Below are 20,083 nucleotides of genomic sequence, written 5' to 3'. Positions count from 1 at the left end.
AAAAAATTCAGTTGGCCAAAATTTGCCAAACTCATTTTTAAAGTTTTATAAATCTATATGATTTTCAAGGAAACTAGATGTATAAAAAAAAAGCCCTGGGTTTGATATTTTATTCATCTGAAAATTATGCTTTCAGGAGATTTTTTCTTTCATCTTTAAAGGAGTAAACCATTTGCATTTTAAAGCTATGCTTGGGTGCTCCAGGAAGCAGCCCTTTTCTATTTATGTTATACTTAATTGCACTTATTTGATCATAGCATTGAGGCAAGTTTTTTTTAAACAAACAAACAAACAAACAACAAGTTTGTCTTTTTACTATGCTTGTGAACACAGTTGACAAATCTCAATTTATCAAAAATATATTTTGGCCAGAGTAAAACTATGCAAGATCGAGTACTAGAAAAGAGAAAGCCTGCCCCATTGTGGCCACGGATGGGAATTACAAGCAGGAAGTTGAAATTGTTATTTGCATTACAACAGCGTTGCAGAAAATGTACAAAGCTATATGTCTACAAAAGTGTCTATATGTTTTTGTATGCATATATTTCAATCTAGACCCAGTGCTATGTAGCAGTCCATTTCCCTTTTGAGAGCCCACTCCTTGCTCCCTTTCAGCAGCCATCTGACGCTTGACACACAGAAACTCAGTCAGCCCTGGTCTTTGGCCCGTCTCAGAATCACATGAGTCAAGACGGAAGACCTCAGCCATTTTCTGGCCATGCCAGCATTGGCATTTTTACCATCTTTATAGGTTAGCAATCTTGCATCTGAAGAGTGAAGTTAACATCTACTCCAGAGAATTACTGTGTGAGTTGGATAAGTGACACAGCATGCCAGGCGGTGGTGGTGTACGCCTTTAGTCCTAGCACTAGGGAGGTAGAGGCAGGAGGTTCTCTGTGAGTCCAGGACAGCCAAAGCTGCACAGAGAAGCCTTGCCTTGGAGAGAGAGGGGTGGGGGGGGGGTGGGGGGGGGTAGAGGACACATAGCACAATCCTTATGCACAGTAGACATTAATATCAGGGTTTTTTTTTTTTTTTTTAGTACATCTGGTTTTTCTGCTTTTTTCTAGGCCGGGTGTGTGTGGCAGCATAAGTCTGGAATCTCAGCTACTTGGGAGGGTAAGGCAAGTAGATGAAAGTTCAAGGTTAATCCTGGCAACTTTATCTCAAAAAATTAAATTAGGAGGGCCTGGAGAGATTGCTCAATGTTTAAGAGCAAGGCCTGCTCTTCCAGAGGACCTGGGCTCAATTATTAGCCCACATGACAGCTCACAACTGCCTCTAACTCCTGTTCTAGGGGATCTAAGGCACACACATATTGGTAGGCAAAAGACACATACATATAAAATGAATATTTTAAAAATGTTTAAAGAGAGACTAAGCCGAGTGTGGTGGCGCACACCTTTAATCCTAGCACTCGTGAGGCAGAGGCAGGCCGATCGCTGTGAGTTCAAGACCAGCCTGGTCTACAAATCGAGTCTAGGGCAGCTAAGGCTACACAGAGAAACCCTGTCTCAAAAAAACAAAAATAAATAAATAAAAATAAAATAGAGAGCCTGGATAAAGGCACATGAAGCTTGCAAACACACACACACACACACACACACACACACACACACACACTGTAAAATTTGGGCTGGGCATGGTGGTGCACACCTTTAATCCCAGCACTCGGGAGGCAGAGGCAGGCGGATGGCTGTGAGTTTGAGGCCAGCCTGATCTACAAAGTGAATCCAGGACAGTCAAGGCTAACATAGAGACCCTGTCTCAAACAAAACAAAACAAAACACTAAGACTTTTTTAAGGGGTAGGGATGTAATCTTGGTGGTGGAGCCCTTCCCTAGAATGTACTTAACCTTTACTAGCTATATTACTGAAAAAGAAGAAAACCTTTTTCCAAGATAAATTTCCTCTATTGGGCCGTGCCCTGCACTCGGGCCATTTCACTGGCAACATTCAGTTATTTAATCCCCTTCCTTCCCCGTGGCAGATTTAGTCTTTTAGTTTTTCTGTGATCTTCCTTAATTTTATAGAAATTTCAAGTTTTCCATCTTTAAACATCTCCCTCTGCTGCCACTTCACACACACACACACACACACACACACACACACACATTTCCAAGTGTGATGAGTGAATAAATCCATTTTAAATTCGCTCTGTTTTTGTTTGTTTTTGATACAGGGTCTTATTTTGTAGCTCAGGCTGACTTCGAACTTTTAACGTTTCTGCCTTAGTCTCGCGTGTGTTGGGGTTGCAGGTATGTGTCATCCACACCCGTCCTACCCTCATTCTTGTTTTCTTTTTTCTAGACAGGGTTTTTCTGTGTAACCCTGGCTGTCCTGGAACTTTCTCTGGAGACCAGGCTGGCCTTGAACTCAAGGATCTGCCCGTCTCTGCCTTTTAAGTGACGGGATTAAAGGCGTGGCCTACGAGCTCACTATTATTATTTTTAAAGTTCACTCTTTTCCCTTCTGGAATCTGGTTTCTGTCACCGTGCTGTGGAAATTAATGAATTAACGTACCAAATATTTATGAGCACAGGGTGCCTTGGAAGGATTCAGAGCTGCTCTCAAACCATTCTAATACTGTGTACCTGACATGTTCGACGGCTAATGGTCACCCAGGGCCGTTTGTCAAATGCAGTGGCCTCTTTCCGTTTTCCTTTATCTGGCATGTGGAAACTCTCTTCTGGCACTTCTGTATGTCTGCTCCGTCTGCACCTTTGATCTGCTTTATTTACTTTGTAGTATCCTCCTATCATGTGGGCGAGTCCCTAGGCATCCGTCTGCAGCTCTCTCCCTTCGCTTTTAACTTTGGTCTGTGAACTTCCGATAATTATACTCTACATTGGGTGGATATGTGTGCGCATTTTTTTTTTTTTGGATAGAGTTTATAGTTTTCTTTCTTTTTCTTTCCTCCCTCCCCCCTTTTTTTAAACCAGCTTCACATAGAAGGTCTAATGACCCTTCAAAAAATAATAAACAAAACCAAATGACCCTTAAAAACAAACAAACAAGCCAACCAAATCCCAGTGTGATGGTGCATGCCTTTAATCCCAGCAACTGGAGGAGGAGATAAGAAGGTCCCTGAGTTCAAGGGCAGCCAGGTCTACTGAGTGAGTTCCAGGACAGCCAGGGTGACACAGAGAAAGCTTGACTCCAAAAAACAAACCCAACCAACCAATGAACCTATAATAACAATGATAATGATAATAATAATGGTAAAAATAATAGTAATAAAGTCTAAGAAACAAAACAAGCCCCATCCTGTACTGGCTCCGTACCACACGCAGATGCCATCAACTACATAAATGTCTTCCTGTGCTTGTTAAACAGCTACAGCAGATTCGCGATTCTCCTACTTGAGCCTTGAGTGCCAAGAGTGGAGGCCTGTGCAGCTGCGTCTGGCTATAAAACTTTGATGAGGGTGAGAGTTCAGTGCTGGTTATCTTGAAGCCACGAGCACACTGGAGAGAGTTTGTCTCTGCCTCTTACTCCACAAATGTTTTGGGGGAATGGATGGAGGAAGAAATGGTGGACAATCCCAACGCACTGCTGAACCCCAAATGACCCTAAGCTCTGCAGGGATGGGCAGGAAAGTGTGTGAGGTCAGGCTGATGTCTTTAGAGCATGCTCACAATCAACACAAAGCATGTATCACAACAAGAAAAGAAGGTGTAAGACAGAAAATATAGAGAGAGGAATGGGGGCCTGGAGAGATGGCTCAATGGTTAAGAGCACTGGCTGCTGTTCCAGAGGTCCTGAGTTCAATTCCCGACAACCATATGTTGGCTCACAACCATCTACAAAGTGCTCTGATGCCCCCTCCTGGCCTGCAGGTGTACATGCAGATAGAGAGCACTTGTATACATACATAAAATAAATAAATCTTTAAAAAAAGAGAGGAATGACTACAAAGCAATCTAAAGTTCATATCTAGCTACTTACTTCTCTTTAGCTGGCAGTAAAGATAGTACCTCAATGAATATGTATGAAGTCTGTTTAGTTTCTTGGAAACAGCACCCTGGGAAAACTATGGAGTGATCCAGAGGCAGGAGATGCTGTCTCTGGACTGGTGATGACAGAGATGCAGAGCAAGGACCAAACCCAAGACACACCGAGGAAGCCCAATTGTTAGATGACGCACGGAAAGGTCTGAAGCTATAGAAGAGGCTCACTCACTGATCCATTCAGCAGCCAAGGCTACACAGAGAAACCCTGCCTCAACACACACACACACACACACACACACACACACACACACACACACACTCACACACACTCACACCCACACACCCACCCACCCACTCACACACACACACACACACACACACTCACACACACTCACACACACACACACACACACACACACACACACACACACACACTCACAAGCAGTGAAAGAATCTGGGCAACGTAATTCCAGCTTCATGAGTTGATGAATGATTAATATGATATAGCTTGACTTGGCATCCATATATGTTTTTGAACAATATTTAATTTTTACAGCAACATCAAGCTTTGCCTAGAAATGCAAGGTTCCCCTTCCCCCCCCCCTTATAAAATTCAAATGTGCTTTCTCTTCTCAAAGAGAAAACAAACTCCTTCTGAATGGGTGATAACCATTCCTTTTCCTTCTTGTTCTTCCTTTTTGTTTTTTCTAGACAGGGTTTCTCTGTGTAGCCTTGGCTTCCCTGGACTCTCTCTGTGGACCAGGCTGGCCTCTGCCTGCCTCTGCCTCGGGAGTGCTGGGATTGAAGGCGTGGGCCACCGCTGCTGGGCTTTCCTTCTTCATTATATAATAAGTAGTGAAAGGTTAAATGTTATTAGTAAATTTTATTTTACATGTTACAGAGGAGTAGGAGACAGAAAAAATAAAACTCTGCATAAAACATCCACATTAAAATAAGGAAGTTATAGTTATAAACTATATATAAAATAAGGAAGGAATAGTTATAACCAATGCAGTGCTGTTTTTCTGGCTGGCCAAAGGTCACAGCTGATTGATATTTACAACTACATCTGTCATCCCACACTTCATACCATTGTTGTTCATAGCAAAACTAAAGTAGCTGGTTTTACTCCCCTGTCTCCTGCTGTGGCCCAAATCTTAAAATCTGAATGATCTGAGGCGCTAACATTTCTGCCTCTCCATTGGCTTGTCATTTTCTTTAGGCGTTTACCATAGGATATGGAAATCCCAAGAGGCACCACAGCGGAGCGTCTGTATTCCAAATCCATTTTTCTTCCTAGCTATAGCAGTCCAGTTTTGTTTTTCTCTTTTCTTTTTGTGTGTGTGTTTTTTGTTTTTTGTTTTTTGATCTCATCGATCAGGATTACTGCCTCTAGCCTGTAAAGCGCTCTCTTATTTCCATTTGATTCCCGGGCAGGAGGACATCCTAAATAGCCAAGTGGCAGTACTTTTCGTTCCAATTTTAGCATTTATGCTGCCGAAGCCAGCCCCCTGCTAAGCAGGTTATTAAGGTGAGAAAACAGAACGACTTCAAGACTTTTGGCCTGCGTGATTTTTATCGTTTACCAACACACAGGTGACTGAGAAGAGACAAAGCTGAGAGAACTATACATCGTTTAGAATACTATTCTGTTTTGCCACGGTTATTGGCAGACATGGACTGGGTTTTTTAAAACAATGGCCGCTAATACTCCTTTGGAAATTATTGGCAATTGTTACTGTTGTTAGCCCCGCTATACAGCATAAACCTCAGCGAGTTAGTAGAGCCTTTTCAAGTCGTGGTGGTGGCGGTGGGTGGAAACACAGTATTAAACTTTGCCATTCATCCTCCAGCCCTGTGAACCCAGCAGCCAATCAGCCCCTAAGCGTATCGCGTCAGCAAGTGGGCGGGGCAGTGGGATGCGAATCTCTCCGCTTCTCTGGCTCAGCCACGTATGACGCCTTGAAGGTCCTAGAAGGTGCATAATATCGATCCTTTTTCTGATCAAGAAAACGAGCTTCTAATCCACACTCAAGCTTATTACGTCCTTTATTATATATGTTCTGAACATATATCTTAACAGCATAATGTGGTTTCTTCCATTCTTCAGTGGAAATCTTGTCTACCTCTGACCTTTACGGACCTGCGAGCCTCAGCTCACGCATGCGCGAGAGCCAAGGAGGGCGGGCGTGTTTCCGGGCGGCGCGGGAGGCTGGAGGCCAGAGGGCTGGCCGTACCGCTGCTGACATGGAGACTCTGTACCGAGTCCCGTTCTTAGTGCTGGAATGCCCCAACCTGAAGCTAAAGAAGCCGCCCTGGGTGCACATGCCGTCGGCCATGACGGTGTACGCCCTGGTGGTGGTGTCTTACTTCCTCATTACCGGAGGTAACTCGGCCGTGATGGGTCGGGTGGGCGCGCAGGCTGCTCGCTCCGGAGGCGCCTGGCCGCGGTGCCCGGCCGGCCGGGAGGGCAGTGCCGAGCCCGCGTTGCTCTGCAGGCGGAGCGGAGCTCGCTTCACGCCTTGCCCTGGAGAGAAGTGGTCTCATTCTCTTGGCCCGCCCTCTCCTTCGAAGAGCCGAATGGAATATATTTGGCGAGGCCAGCTAGTCCCTTTTAATTACTTGCTGTACATTGTTTGACCCGGGTCTTGGGAACATCATTTTCGATTCACTGTGTTTCTGTGGCTGGTCGAGAGGGTGTGGGGCTATTAAACTTTTCTTTGCGACCCCTGGAACCTTGGAAGAGATCTGACAACCATTGAGTTTGTTAGCTCAGACTCCGGGGGCTTGGGTTGCTTGGTGTCGTCCAATCACAGAAACTTACCGAAGCCACGGTTTCTGAGAAGTACGTGAGGTTGGAGTTGAGGCTTGCAAAAAGGGGGTTTGTCTTAGAGGGCAGAGGATGGGATTTAGAAAATACAAGGAAAGACGCGCTTTTCGCTCATCTGTCACCGAATTCCCCTCTGAAGTGGAAAATCAAAGGGGCGTGGCCTTGTCTACTGGTGAGTTGGCAGTCTCTCTGCACTGCTTATAAGAGAGCACCCTTCCGAGCGTCAGTTCCAGGGTTTACTTCGGATTGTGCTTTTGAAATTTAGGAAGTAGTGTACTTAATTCCGAATATTAAACAGATCTTACGTTAGCAAGAGTAGTTCAACGTTTTGGGGGGTGTGTTTGAAGAGGTAGAAGACAGTCTTTTAACAGTAGAGTTGCCACCCTGCCTAGCTTACAGTCACAGAAATGCTAAATGGCACGTTAAACAGATTTTCTTGATGTTGTCAAACATTATCTGGTGTGACACTAGCCTTAACTTTTGCCCAGCACATTAAAGAGTGACTATGGAACTTAAAATGCATTTGGCTTTGAAAACTTAGTGTTCATTCTTGCTGGTCTGTTTCCTAATTTTTACTTCCTTTGGGGACAGAGGTTTTTGCTAGAAGCCTCGGCTTTTCATTGGGCTACATTTTTGGTATTTTAAAATGGAGTTGGGGGATGTCTCAACTGCAACCACTGCCTCATAATGGAAGGCCACATCTTGTGCATTTACTGCTTGGCCCCTGGAAAGGACAGTCTTCTAAAAATTGGGTATACTTTTTTTTTTTTACATAAGCAGCGTTGCTAAGAATAACAAACATTACTGAGTTTCTGTTAAGTCAGTGCTGGGATAAAAGCAAACAAAATATAATTACTCTGCCCCCCCCTCAGACCCCCTTAGAAAGTAAGTCGAGTTGAGCCTGATGGTGGTGGCCCATGTCTTTAATCCCAGTACTCAGGAGGCAGAGGCAGGAGGATCTCTGTGAGTTCAGGGCCAGCCAGGTCTACAAAGGGAGTCCAGGACAGCCAGAGCTACTGTGTGTTTAGGACAAGCAGGAACAATGTTGGGAGGCTCTGAAGAGAGGAAGGATTGGTGTAGGTAGGGAAAGAGCGTCAAAGACAGGACTGAGAAGAGTTGCCCAAAGGAATGACATTCCCAAGAAGGCAGCAATGGGAGTAGAGTGGAGAGGAGGGACTCGATTTGTGTAGCTGAGTGAAGGCTGTGAGTGAACGCCGGTCCAGGGAGGAGGTAAGGGAATCCTTTGATCTTTTGCCAGCCTAGAGTGTGAGGGAGACTGGCCTGCTATTGGGTAAGAAAAGGTGGAGTTGAGGCTGTTTAAGACCAGTGGCAGCCAGGTGGTGGTGGTGGCCTTTAATCCCAGCACTCTGGAGGCAGTTTGAGGCCAGCCTGGGCTCCATTGCAAGTTCCAGGACAGCCAGGGCTACGCAGAGCAACCCTGTCTTGGAAAAAAGAAACAGTGGGAAGGTTCATATTGTGTCCACACAGTGGAAGTTGAGGATGCTGCTGGATTAGTGGTTGGGATTAAGTTGTGTGATGAGGGCGTTGACATTATGATCATTGGCTGAGTAAGTCTCTTATCCCAGCACTCAGGAGGCTGAGGCAGGAGGACTGCTACAAGTTTGAGGCAGCCAAGGCTACATAGTGAGCTCTGTGCCAGCTTCCGCTACAGAGTGAGAACTCCTCTTAACAAGAAAGAGCAAGACTATTTCCTTAAGCCTCTCTCAATTTACAGAAACAAATTCAAGGATATGTGGCTTTATTTCCTGTACTAAAGTAGATCTTTACTATTCAATCTCCCTCGTTGTAGAGACATTCTAGACAGTGGCTCCCAATCTTCCTAATGCTGCGACCCTTTACTACAGTTCTAAATGTTGTGATGACCCCCCAACCATCAAATTATTTTATTGTTACTCCATAACTAATTTTACTGCTCTTGTGAATCATAATGTAAACATCTGATATGTAGGATACCTGCTATGCGACGCCTGATTGAGAACCCCTGTTCTATAGCATTAGCGTGGGTTACTAAGTTTCCTTTGTGAAATTGGCACCTCTTTGAGAGATAATATGCTTAGATGTCATTCTAAAATGGTTTATCCAAAGATCAAAAGGTTAGATGGATCTGATTTGATTAAAGGCAGCCTGTTTATGTATAAGTTCTGTTTAATATAATTGGAGGCAGTGAAAACTGGAGTCCTATTTTCTTTTTCTTATTCTTTTTTTTTTTTCTTGTTTTGTTTTTTTCAAGACAGGGTTTCTCTGTATAGCCTTGGCTGTCCTAGACTCACTTTGTAGACCAGGCTGGCCTTGACCTCACAGCGATCCTCCTGCCTCTGCCTTCCGAGTGCTGGGATTAAAGGCGTGCACCATCACACCCAGCCTAGAGTCCTATTTTCAAACTGAGAAATCTAATCTGCACTGTTGTCTTTCATTTAGGAATAATCTATGATGTTATCGTTGAACCTCCAAGTGTTGGCTCAATGACTGATGAGCACGGGCATCAGAGACCAGTAGCTTTCTTGGCTTACAGGTAACAGATACCATTTTATACAACTTGGTGATACAAAAAAGGATCTTAGGGCATGCCTAATTACTCAAAGCTAGAGAGAGGAGAATAGCGGCACGTGCTTGTAAGTCCAGCCAGGGTCTCTGGTTTTAGGCAGCCGGGCTACATAGTGATCTTCAGGCCAGTAGTGAGACTGGCTGTCAAAAAACCAAACCAAAACAAAAAGTAAATTAAAGTGAAATACAGTAAAAATGTTGTGGGACGTAACTGCATTTAGAAACATTTGCTTTAAAATATGGAATTCTTAAAATAAGGCAAGAACATAACAAAATTAGAACTATATTATAAATGTATTAGCTGGTAAGGTATATCCTAGTGATTGGCATATCACCAACCTAAAGGTTGCTTTAAAATTAAAATGATAGACTCTCCTGACCTCAGCAAACTATAATTATTTTTCATAACATTTTATTGGAATTATCAAATCCATTTATATGTTACCTTATAAACAGCTGGGTGTGGTGGCGCGTGGCTTTAATCCCAGCACTTGGGAGGCAGAGGCAGGCAGATCTCTGTGAGTTCAAGGCCAGTCTGGTCTACAAAGTGAGTCTAGGACTGCCCGAGCTATTACACAGAGAGACCCTGACTTGAAAAATCAAAATAAATAAATAAACAAACAAACAAGCAAAGAGCACACACTGTTGATGGCTCCACTGGAGTGCCTAATATACTATCTACAGCTTTTCTTATGCTGAGTTCAGTAAGTGTGAAATAAGCCATGTGGTCTATAGGCCAAAGGTATTTGCTTTTTTAGGTGCTGGAGATCAGCTCTGGGACCTCGTGTGTAGGCAAGAAATTCTCTTTATGATAGTTTTGTGGACATGCTGAAAAGAAATTGTAGACTGCCAAGAGTTACTGTTAAATAAGAAACAATTTGATTTCATCAAGGAAACAGCACTCTAGCATATCTTGATTAAGCTGGACAGTGCTGAGCCCATCACTTTCTAGAGTGCACTTTATATGTAGCCACCTGAACCAAGGTGTGCTTATATTTATATTACTGTATATGTAGACTCTTCCTGGAAAGGGTTACCGTGGTTCCCTGAGATGGGAGTTAAACTGGCAAATCAGAACTTAGGGAAACGTCATAGCATCTTTTTCATTTCTTTAAAAGTCTTAAAATTACATTTATTTATTTAGTGTGTATGTGTGTATATGTATGCACCATACCACAGTGGACATCAGAGACCCTGCGAGTTTGTTCTTGTCTTCCGCCATATGACTTCTGGGGATTGAACTCCAGGTCTTCAGTGGCTGCAAATGCCCCTCCCTACTGAGCCATCTTGTTAACCCATAGTATCTTCCTGTACTGTTGAGTTTTGAATATGATGCCAATGTATGTTTTCATTTCCTTAAAAATAACACTGCTATGTTTTCAATGAAATCAATTAGTTAATGAAAAAAATCATGTATCTTCTTTATTAATACCTGTTGATAACCATTTCTTTGACAGAAATTTGCTTTCTCTTAAGAATTCAGCATACTATATTCCTGATGAATATAGTATGGCCCAGCAGGGAAAGACACTTGATGCTAATCCTGAAAGCCTGACTTCTGTCCCCAGGACCCACCTAGTGCAAGGAGAGAACTGACTTCAGCAAGTGGTCCTCTGACCTCCACATGTGTGCTACGGCATGTGTGCCCCTCAACATACACACAAATATACATAAAATAATCAAAATTAATACAGTTAAAAAATCAGATAAAAGCATGTACACAAGTTTGCATGTATTGATTTACAGATTGCTGGAGATGTGGGGGTCATGGGGCCTTAGTTAAGAATGCATGCTTTAAAAATACTTTATTTTGAAAGGAGAAATTTATTGTTATTACTTCAAGAAACACAGGTAGTTCAGATTTCTTTGCAGCTGATAGAATATTATTTAGGGTACATAGGGCCTCATTATGTAGCTCTTGCTGGTCTCTAGTTCAGAGAACCACCAGTCTCTGCTTCCTAAGAGCTAGGATTGGAGGTACGATAGGTGAAGTTGTGCACACCTTTAATCTCCTTTAGTCTCAGCACCTGGGATGCAGAGGCAGGCAGATCTCTTGAGTTCAAGGCCAGCTTGGCCTATCTCACAAAAACTTAAAACAAAAGATGTTATACAAATTTAAAAAGCACAACTTCGAAAAGTGAAAGGTCATATGCGTTCAAGATGTGCAGCTTTTTTTTTTTTTTTTTTTTTTTTGAGACAGGGCTTCTCTGTGTAATAGCCTTGGGTAAGAGTCCTAGAACCCGGGCTGGAGAGATGGCTCAGAGGTTAAGAGCACTAGTTGCCCTTCCAGAGGTCCTGAGTTCAATTCCCAGCAACCACATGGTAGCTTATAACCATCTGTAATGAAATCTGGTGCCCTCTGTATATGCAGACAGAACACTGTATGCATAGTAAATAAATAAATCTTTTTTTTTTTTTTAAGAGGCTTAGAACCCACTTGGTAGACCAGGCTTGCCTTAAACTCTCAGAGATCTGGATGCTTGCCTCTGCCTGCTGAGTGCTAGGATCATCAAAGGCATGTGCCACTGCGCCCAGCAAGATGTTCTTCTTTTAAAATAACTAACCTGTATATTGATGTTCTAGACAGTTTTGTTAGTTGATGCTTTAAAGCCTTTTTTTTTTTTAAAGGTAGGCTACATGATGACCAAGCTTTATTTATTTATTTATTTATTTTTATTTTTATTTTTGTGGTGCTTTGGTTAAACCATGAGTGTATTTGTGCTGGGAAAGTTCTGCCACTGAACTACAGTACCAGCCAATACAGGTTTTTTTTGTTGTTGTTGTTTTTTGAGACAGGGTTTCTCTGTGTAGCCTTGGCTGTCCTGGACTCGCTTTGTAGACCAGGCTGGCCTCGAACTCACAGAGATCCGCCTGCTGGGATTAAAGGTGTGTGCCACCACGCCTGGCTCCAAGACAGGTTTTTACCTGTTTTGTTCACCTGTATTTGATGTGTAACATACCTCTCAATAAATATCTATTGAATGATTGAAGTGGTGACTATCCAGTAGCATAATAAATAGTTGTAAGGGTAAGGATAAAAGCCCAAACTGTTTATCATAATGCAGAAACAAGAATTTCAACCTAAGGGGAAAACATGAACTTCCTAATAACATTCCTTTGCTTTGCTGTGGTTTTCTTTTTCAGAGTAAATGGACAGTATATTATGGAAGGACTTGCATCTAGCTTTCTGTTTACAATGGGAGGTTTAGGTTTCATTATCCTGGACCGATCCAATGCACCAAATATTCCCAAACTCAATAGGTTTCTTCTTCTTTTCATTGGCTTCGTCTGTGTCCTACTGAGTTTCTTCATGGCTAGAGTTTTCATGAGAATGAAATTGCCGTAAGTAAAAAACTTTGTATAATAAGCAATCTAACTTTTGTTATGAATTCATATAATAATTACTCGAATAACATAAATTCATAGATTTAACTTAACACTCATATAAATGTAAAAAATAAGAACTGAACTAAAGAAATTTGTGATTTTCCTCAGTTATAACTGTAGTTATAACAAAATTGAGACGAGTAGGTCTTGTTCTCCTCATCTCCATGCATGCTCATGAAAGAGTTTTTAGCTCTGTTGCCTTGGCCTCACTGGCTGGAGGTAGCTAGTCTTTCTGTAATGCCTTTTGGTTGCTATTTCAGATTCCAGTAATAATAGTGACAGTAAAGAGGATTTCTCAAGCCATAGACTGCTGCTGCTCTTTCATAATTGGTATAAGTTGCTTATTCCTGACTTGAAAAGCTAACATTTTTGACAGCCAGCATGATGCCACACCATGACACCTTTGTTTCATGTACAGAATTAAAAAAAATAATATTGTATGAAGTTAAGCTTTTGGATACATGGACATGATATATAACACATAAACAATGGGATTGGTTTGGTTTGAGATTAAACATTTGCAGGGCTGGAGATCAGCTCAGGGTGGTTTTTCATGTTAGGGTTAGAGTTCTTAGAGTCTTAGAGTCTTAGAGTTCTTATGGCTGTGATGAAACATGACCAAGGGCAGCTTGAGGAGGAAAGGGTTTATTTAGTTATATATCACACTCAAACCATGTGGGAACCTGGAGGCAGGAGCTGATGCAGAGGCCTTGGGCCTGCTTATTGTCTAGTCTCTCAAGAACCCAAGACCACCAGCCATGACACACACATACACACACACACACACACCCAAACACTTGTCATTCCAGGAACTTTGCATGTGGATTTCAGGCTGCATGAAGAAAACTTGTTAAGCCTTAGACAGGAAAGAGGTATTATCTCATTAAGATAGGAGAAAAGACCATGGTTTTGTTTTATTTCTTGTTATCATTTTTTTGAGACACAGCTTTTGTATGTAGCCCCAGCTGTCCTGGAACACCCTCTGTAGACCAGGCTGGCCTCAAACTCAGAGACTGGCCTGCCTCTACCTCCTGAGTGCTGGGATCAAAAGTGTGTGCCACCACCACCTGGCTTGGATTGCATTTTTAAATATAATATTATTTAAAGATTTTTCTTTCTATTGAAAATAGTCTCTTTTCTTATATAATAAAGCTTAATACATTTTTCCTCCCTGTTTCTTATGGTTCCTCCCCACCTTTCCTCCTATACAGACCCCCCCGCACCCCCTTCTGTGTCTCATTAAAAAAGAACAAGTTTCTAAGAGATACTATTAAAATAAAATAAAGTATAATAAGATAAAAAAAATCACACTGAAGTTATACAGGACAAATCAACAGAAGGAAAAGAGCCCAAGAGAGGCACAAAAATCAAATTCATTCATACACACACTGAAGAGTCCCACAGAAACAGTAAACTGTTATTGTAACCCAGAAAATGTAAAGTGTTTTTTACAAGAAAGGTAAACTGTTTTTGTAAACATATATAATTCCAATTGAGGTTGTTAATTTGAAATTTAAAAATGTTTGTTAAAGAAACAAGTAATTCCAGTTTAATTTGAGGATGATAGACTTTTTCATATATTCTGATTTTACCTCTGGCAAGCCAAGCACAAAGATTAATTTAGTAATTTCATTCATTTTTAAAATAACTATATTAACCTTCTACATTAGTTCCTGTTCTGTTGCTGTGATAAAACGCCATGACCAAGGTGGCCTCGGGTTCCATGACGGCGGAGCATGGTGGCTGGAGTAGTGAGCAGCTGAGGGCGCAGGCGGCTCTTGAACGATAGGCACAGAAATAGAATGACCTGGAACTGGCACAGGCTCTGAAAGCTCACAGCTGCCCTCAGCGAATACTCCTTCCAGCCAGGCCAGGTGTCCCAAAACAGTGCCATCTTTTGGGAACCAACGTGTTCAAATGCATAAGACTGTGGGGGACATTTGTCATCCAGACCCTCACAGCATCGTGTATCACCCATACTAATTTTAGTGTTTGACTTATCCTGTGGCGTAATCTGTGCACTGCCTGAATGTGCCTGTTAGTGAGGACGCTGACCCTAGAGCTGTACGCCAACTCAGTCCTGGCCCAGTGGGAAGGTCTCACAAGGGCACGTCACAAGGGCGTGTGTAGCTCTGTAGTCCCTGCAGGCTTCGCTTTGTGACTCTTGTCGGAGGGAGCAGTAGCAGCCACCCTTGTGTGAACACTGGGGCACTCCAGCACCTTGTTCTTCTCTCTGCCCTGTTAGAAATAATCCCCATCGCCTGGGAGAGTCTGCCAGTGTGGGAGAGACAGGTGTTTCCCATGGGGGTGACACATGTATCTTTCTAGCTGTGGTGTGTTGGTGCACACCTGTGATCCCAGCACTTGCAAATTGGAGGGACCAGGAGTTCAAGACCAGCCTTAGCTACAGCAAGTTTGAGGACCTCCTGGGCTACTTGGGACCCTGTTTCAAAAAACAACATAGCCCCTCAAAATCCTTTCTAAAGTGCTTAACATTTATTGTTACCTTAAACATTTACACTCAGAAAATACATATTTTTTTCATTTCTGAGCTATAATCTCTCTGTGTTAACCATGTTGGGTATAAGCTCATGAGCGTGCATGGCCTCCTGCCTCAGGCTTCTGAGTTACCCAGATGTTGGCATCTGCTTCATGCCCTGTTTATACCAGTTACTAGCAGGATTGTATGAGCACAGAGTATAATTTTACCTTTGTGCCTTAGGGCCATTTCTATTTGTTCTATTTAGTTTTTCCTTTATGGCTTCAGTGTAACTATCACCTCTCTTGGTTACCAGTGTGGGCCTATTCTAATTTTATACTGTTTTCCTCTCTCTTTTAGTTTGGCTGGTTAGTCTGTAATTTGAGGAAATAGATAACCCCTTTTAATAAAAGTTTTATTTTAATTGAGACATAGTAATTGTACATATTTACAGAGTACAGTGACATACACACATAGACACACATGCTGAGGAATATTAGGAATTATCCAGTTGTGCTTCTGCACTTTTAGCCATATCCCCGCTCTCCCTCGTACACGCCACTCAGATTGCCTTCCAGTTTAGTCCTGGACTCCAGAGAGCCTTTTGGGTAGTTGGGCGTCCATTTGCTTCCACAATTGGAGCTCTGTTCCAAAAGGCTAAGGCTGTAAAGAGTCTGGCAGGTGGGCCATATTAGTAATAGAATCTTGAGTCCAATGCTCAGTCTTTGCAAATGAGAGAGACACCAGTGACAGAAACATTGGCATAGCTGCTGAGGACAGCGTGCAGCAGAGGAAGTGAAGCGGCTGGAGAGTTAGCTTCCAGTTGCTCTCACACTTTGATCAGTTCTATGAACTTGTCCCAGGTTCCACATCTACCTAGTAGAGTTAGTGTACTCCAGAGTCTGGCAGGTTAAGGGAGACCGCGTTTTATGAGCCACCAAGTACAGAGTGTTTTGTTGTTGGGAACAGTCCTAAAAGTTATATTTCAAGTTGCAGTTTGACCAGTGTCAAAAAGAGATCAATAAACCATTACTGCTTCTAAAAGAGAAGTTGAGTTGTTTCTAGCACCCTGGAGAAGTAGGCAAGAGGAGACTGTTTATTGCTGCTTCTGCTTCTGTTCCTTCCGGCCTAGTGCTTGGACCAGTTACCCACCCTGAATGGTCTCAGCTAGAAATGAAAATGAGGCTGGCAGGACGGCTCAGCAGGCAAAGGCTACCTCTGCTGAGCAGGGAGCCGAGTTCCAGCCTCCTTTCTCTTGGTAGAAGGAGCTAGCTCACTTCTTAGTGTCCTCTGACCATGGCGTGCATGCACACAGAGACTACTGCAAGTATTATGTCATCAGATCGTACTCTTGAGACACTTCTGAGAGTGCTAGCCAAGCACAGTGTTGGCCTTAGTGCAGAGAAGGTACTTAGTGATTGTCAAGACAGTGGCTGCCCGAAGAGAAAACAGGACTTCACTGTTTCTGCAGGTTGTTTGGTTACTTTTTTTTAAACTGCTGAGCCATCTCTCCAGTGCTAGTTTTTTTATGAAATTTATTTGTGTGTGTGTGTGTGTGTATTGTGTGTGTCAGTGTTTATCGTGTGTGTATGTGTGTGTGTGAGTGTGTCAGTGTGTATCATGTGCCATGGCACGTGTATGGTTCAGAAGATAGTTTGTGGAATAGATTCTCTCTTGTAACATGTTGGTCCCTGGGATTGGACTCAGGCGATCAGACTGGGCAGCAAACAGTCTTACCTACTGGACTGACTATTTTGCTGGCCCCAGTTATTTTTTGAGTTCTTGGTTTACTTTGTTTATATATATCTGTAGAATTCTCATTAGCCTGAATATAATAACTAAAGATTATGAAATTGTCTGGTCTATAAGAAAAGGCCAGATGATTCTAACAGTGGCCATTTAAATGCATTCTAAGATATTTACTTTAATTCTCTACTAATGACTCTTTTTTAAAAATTAAAAACATATTACTTTATGGTTATGGATGTTTTGCCTGTGTATGTATCTTTGCCTGATGCCTGTGTAGGCCAGAAGAGGGCATTGGATCCCCGGAAACGAGTTCTCTGGCAGTTGTAGCCAACGTGGAGGTGCTGGGTGTTGAACCCTGGTCCTCTACAAGAGCAGTCAGTGCTCTTAACTGCAGAGACATCTCTGCAGTCCAACTCCCCCCACCCCCCAGCCCCTCAGTGTTTCTTAAGGTTTATAGTCTCCAAGTGTAGCTCAGACACTGCTTTTGGGAAGGAATAATGTTTGTCACCAGATGGAGCTTTGAAGTACATACTCACATCACACTGCAGATGACAGGAACTTGTCTCTAAAGAGCCCCTCTACTGTGTGGTGCTGATGTGACACTTGCTGAAAATCATCTGGAACCTTTTTTGTGCTGTGAAAATTACTTTCCTGTTTTGTTTTTGTTTGAATGCATCAGATCTTATAATAATGAATTTCTGTGAGGTCTTCTAAGTCAGTGCGGGTACATACTCAGGGCTGCTTTTTAGGTATTCAGTCTGAGCGTGTGTGGGGAGGGCAGCTTGAGTAAGAACAAAGTTCTCAGTTACTACAGGAGGAAAGAGTGAAATGGGGGGTAGCTTGCATCAGCTGTGCACTGATCTTGAGTCATCGAGAGTGTAGAAGCTGGAAAGGAAGAAAAATCATCCCCTTAAGTGTTGGTTCTGTGCCACTAAGTAAGCCTTGGTGAGATCTAAGTCCTACCTGTTATGGGGAATAATATTTGCTGTATAAAAACATTCTGAGCGGGTGGTGGTGACGCACGCCTGTAATCCTAGCACTCTGGAGGCAGAGGCAGGTGGAGCACTGTGAGTTCAAGGCCAGCCTGGTCTACAAAGTGAGGCCAGGACACCCAAAGATACACAGAGAAACCCTGTCTCTAAAGACCAAAAATAAATAAATAAAATGAAAACATTCTGAGAGAATCCACCTAATAATTGAGGAAACTGAGTTTGCCCAGGCTAGCTCAGTGAGTGGGAAGAGTGTGTCACCAAGGACTACACTCTGGAGGCCTCAGTGAGTACTTGGTGGTGTGGGTAGTAGGACAGCAGTTCTCAGAGTTGTTCTGATCCTGCACATCCATTCTTGGTATAGACTGCAGGAGCTCATTGCAGGAGGGAAGGCCTGGGACCCGAGGACCACAATCAGTTCCTTAAAGGTCTCCGGGGCCTGGCTACACCTTCAGTGAGAGGAACTCTTACCTGAGCAGCTTGAACTTTGGTGTCATCCATTGTCATCCATGGGCATAGCTGAAGTCTAGAACTACTTTCTGGATACTTCCTGCAGGGTCAGGCACATTGCAGTTTGGGGCCTCAGGCTCAGCGGTAGGCATGGTACTCCCGGCTAGCCCAGCACCCCTCTAGGATTGATGAGGACCTTGGAAATCCAAGCCAGTTTCCATGAAAAGGTTTGGGTTTTGTTAAAATTTTGAGAGTCCAAAGATTGATTAGTTTTATGTAGCCTTTTCATTTCTCTGCCTCTTAGTGTCTAGTTGTATGTTAGTTTGCATGTTGCTTAGTGATTCTGAGAGGGAAGTGTAACAGGAAACCTTGTTATTTATTGGCACGAACCAAGCAAGGGTGATGGTGAGGACTAGCAATGACATTTTGGGATTGTCACTTGATGAATAGTAAGTAGTATTTTTGCACTGTTGCTTTGTATTCACGTTTTGTGTTTATGAATTGTGTTTCTGCAGGGGCTACCTGATGGGCTAGCGTTTCATGAGAAGAAAACAGTGGATCCTGGATCTGCTCCCATTAATAAAGCTTTGAGGGCTGACCCACTCCCTTGTGCAGTGTGGAAAAGAATGAAGAGCAGAATAAAAGCAGCATTGAGTGACACCTTAGCAAGCATATTAAAGCTAGGACTGGAATTCCTGGTATCAGACAAGTTCATTACAGTATTTTTCCTGATGATCTATTCCAATGTACCAGCTATGTTTAGTGGCATTTTTTTCTTAGTTTTTTATTTTTTAAAGTATACTCCACTTCTAAAACTTTCGTATTGAATAAAATGATTATTTTTTACAACCCCTCATCATTTTTTGGACATGATATTTTTGATTTTTAGAAGTGATTGTAAATGGAAAAGTCTATTATGAGAACTGATATTTGGGCGATTGTCAGTTCCTGCAGCGGTGCTTGGCCTTTACACAGTGTGTGTGTGGAACTCTGTCATTTCAGACGCATATGGGAGATTGTTTCCTGGGCAACACGATGTATGAAAGGAGCAGAAATAAATGATTTTTATAATTAACGTTTTCTAGTATGTGGGTTTTGTCTTGTTTTGAGATAGGATCTAATGTGAAGGAAGTGTGGGCTTTGCTGTGTAGACAGGCTGGCTGTGAGCTCTCAAGAGTTCCATCTGCCTCTGCTTCCTGAGTGTTGGAATCAAAGGTGTGTGCCTCCAGAACCAGCTTAACTGAATGAACTTTTTGACCTATAAGGTCAGTAAAACCTGTCTGATGGTGTTCCTAGGCACACCCAAGATCTCCAAAGAGCATCTCCAGAAATATCCTTCTCTCTGCCAGATGGGCAGGCCCACTGACCTGTCCAAAATTGAGTGTAGGCCCAGTTCAGCCTGGACTAATGGAGGGTTTCTGGCAGTTAGATAAAAGCCATCATTCACCAGGATTGTTGAAACTGTTTCCATTTGCCATAAGGAGACATTTCCATTAGTTCTGGCAAGAGGGACATATGGAGCCACTGACATACACCTGGTGCTGCTTATCAAAGCCGGCGCTGGCCTCCAGGCCCCCACAGTGCCTGCTCGCCAGTACCTGTTCCATGGTTCAAAGCTCCCACCCTATCTCCTGCTCCCCCTCCCCCCATCCTCCTCTCGCTTCTCCGTTCTCTCTTACTG

General features: G+C 42.9%; 1 protein-coding gene across 1 annotated transcript; it reads left to right on the top strand.

The window, feature by feature from the left end:
* The first annotated feature begins 6,126 nt into the window (after window positions 1-6,126).
* Window positions 6,127-19,477, top strand: OSTC (oligosaccharyltransferase complex non-catalytic subunit). Its single transcript, XM_084755771.1, has 4 exons — window positions 6,127-6,339; window positions 9,223-9,316; window positions 12,493-12,690; window positions 18,918-19,477. Exons 1-4 carry the CDS (start codon window positions 6,201-6,203, stop codon window positions 18,934-18,936), a joined length of 450 nt encoding a protein of 149 aa, XP_084611897.1. The 5' UTR covers window positions 6,127-6,200; the 3' UTR covers window positions 18,937-19,477.
* Window positions 19,478-20,083: the final 606 nt, after the last annotated feature.

Source organism: Acomys minous (genome assembly GCF_964271855.1).
Source record: "Acomys minous genome assembly, chromosome: 14".
Taxonomy (NCBI): Eukaryota; Metazoa; Chordata; class Mammalia; order Rodentia; family Muridae; genus Acomys; species Acomys minous.
The sequence above is the reverse complement of the archived record's forward strand: the minus strand, read 5'-3'. Positions and strand labels throughout refer to the sequence as shown.

Bases quoted from the DNA above. Each gene is read 5' to 3' on its own strand.
- OSTC (XM_084755771.1), top strand. From the start codon at position 6,201: ATGGAGACTCTGTACCGAGTCCCGTTCTTAGTGCTGGAATGCCCCAAC. The intron at 6,340-9,222 runs GTAACTCGGCCG...TCTTTCATTTAG, and splicing joins TTACTTCCTCATTACCGGAG to GAATAATCTATGATGTTATC. The intron at 9,317-12,492 runs GTAACAGATACC...TTTCTTTTTCAG, and splicing joins GTAGCTTTCTTGGCTTACAG to AGTAAATGGACAGTATATTA.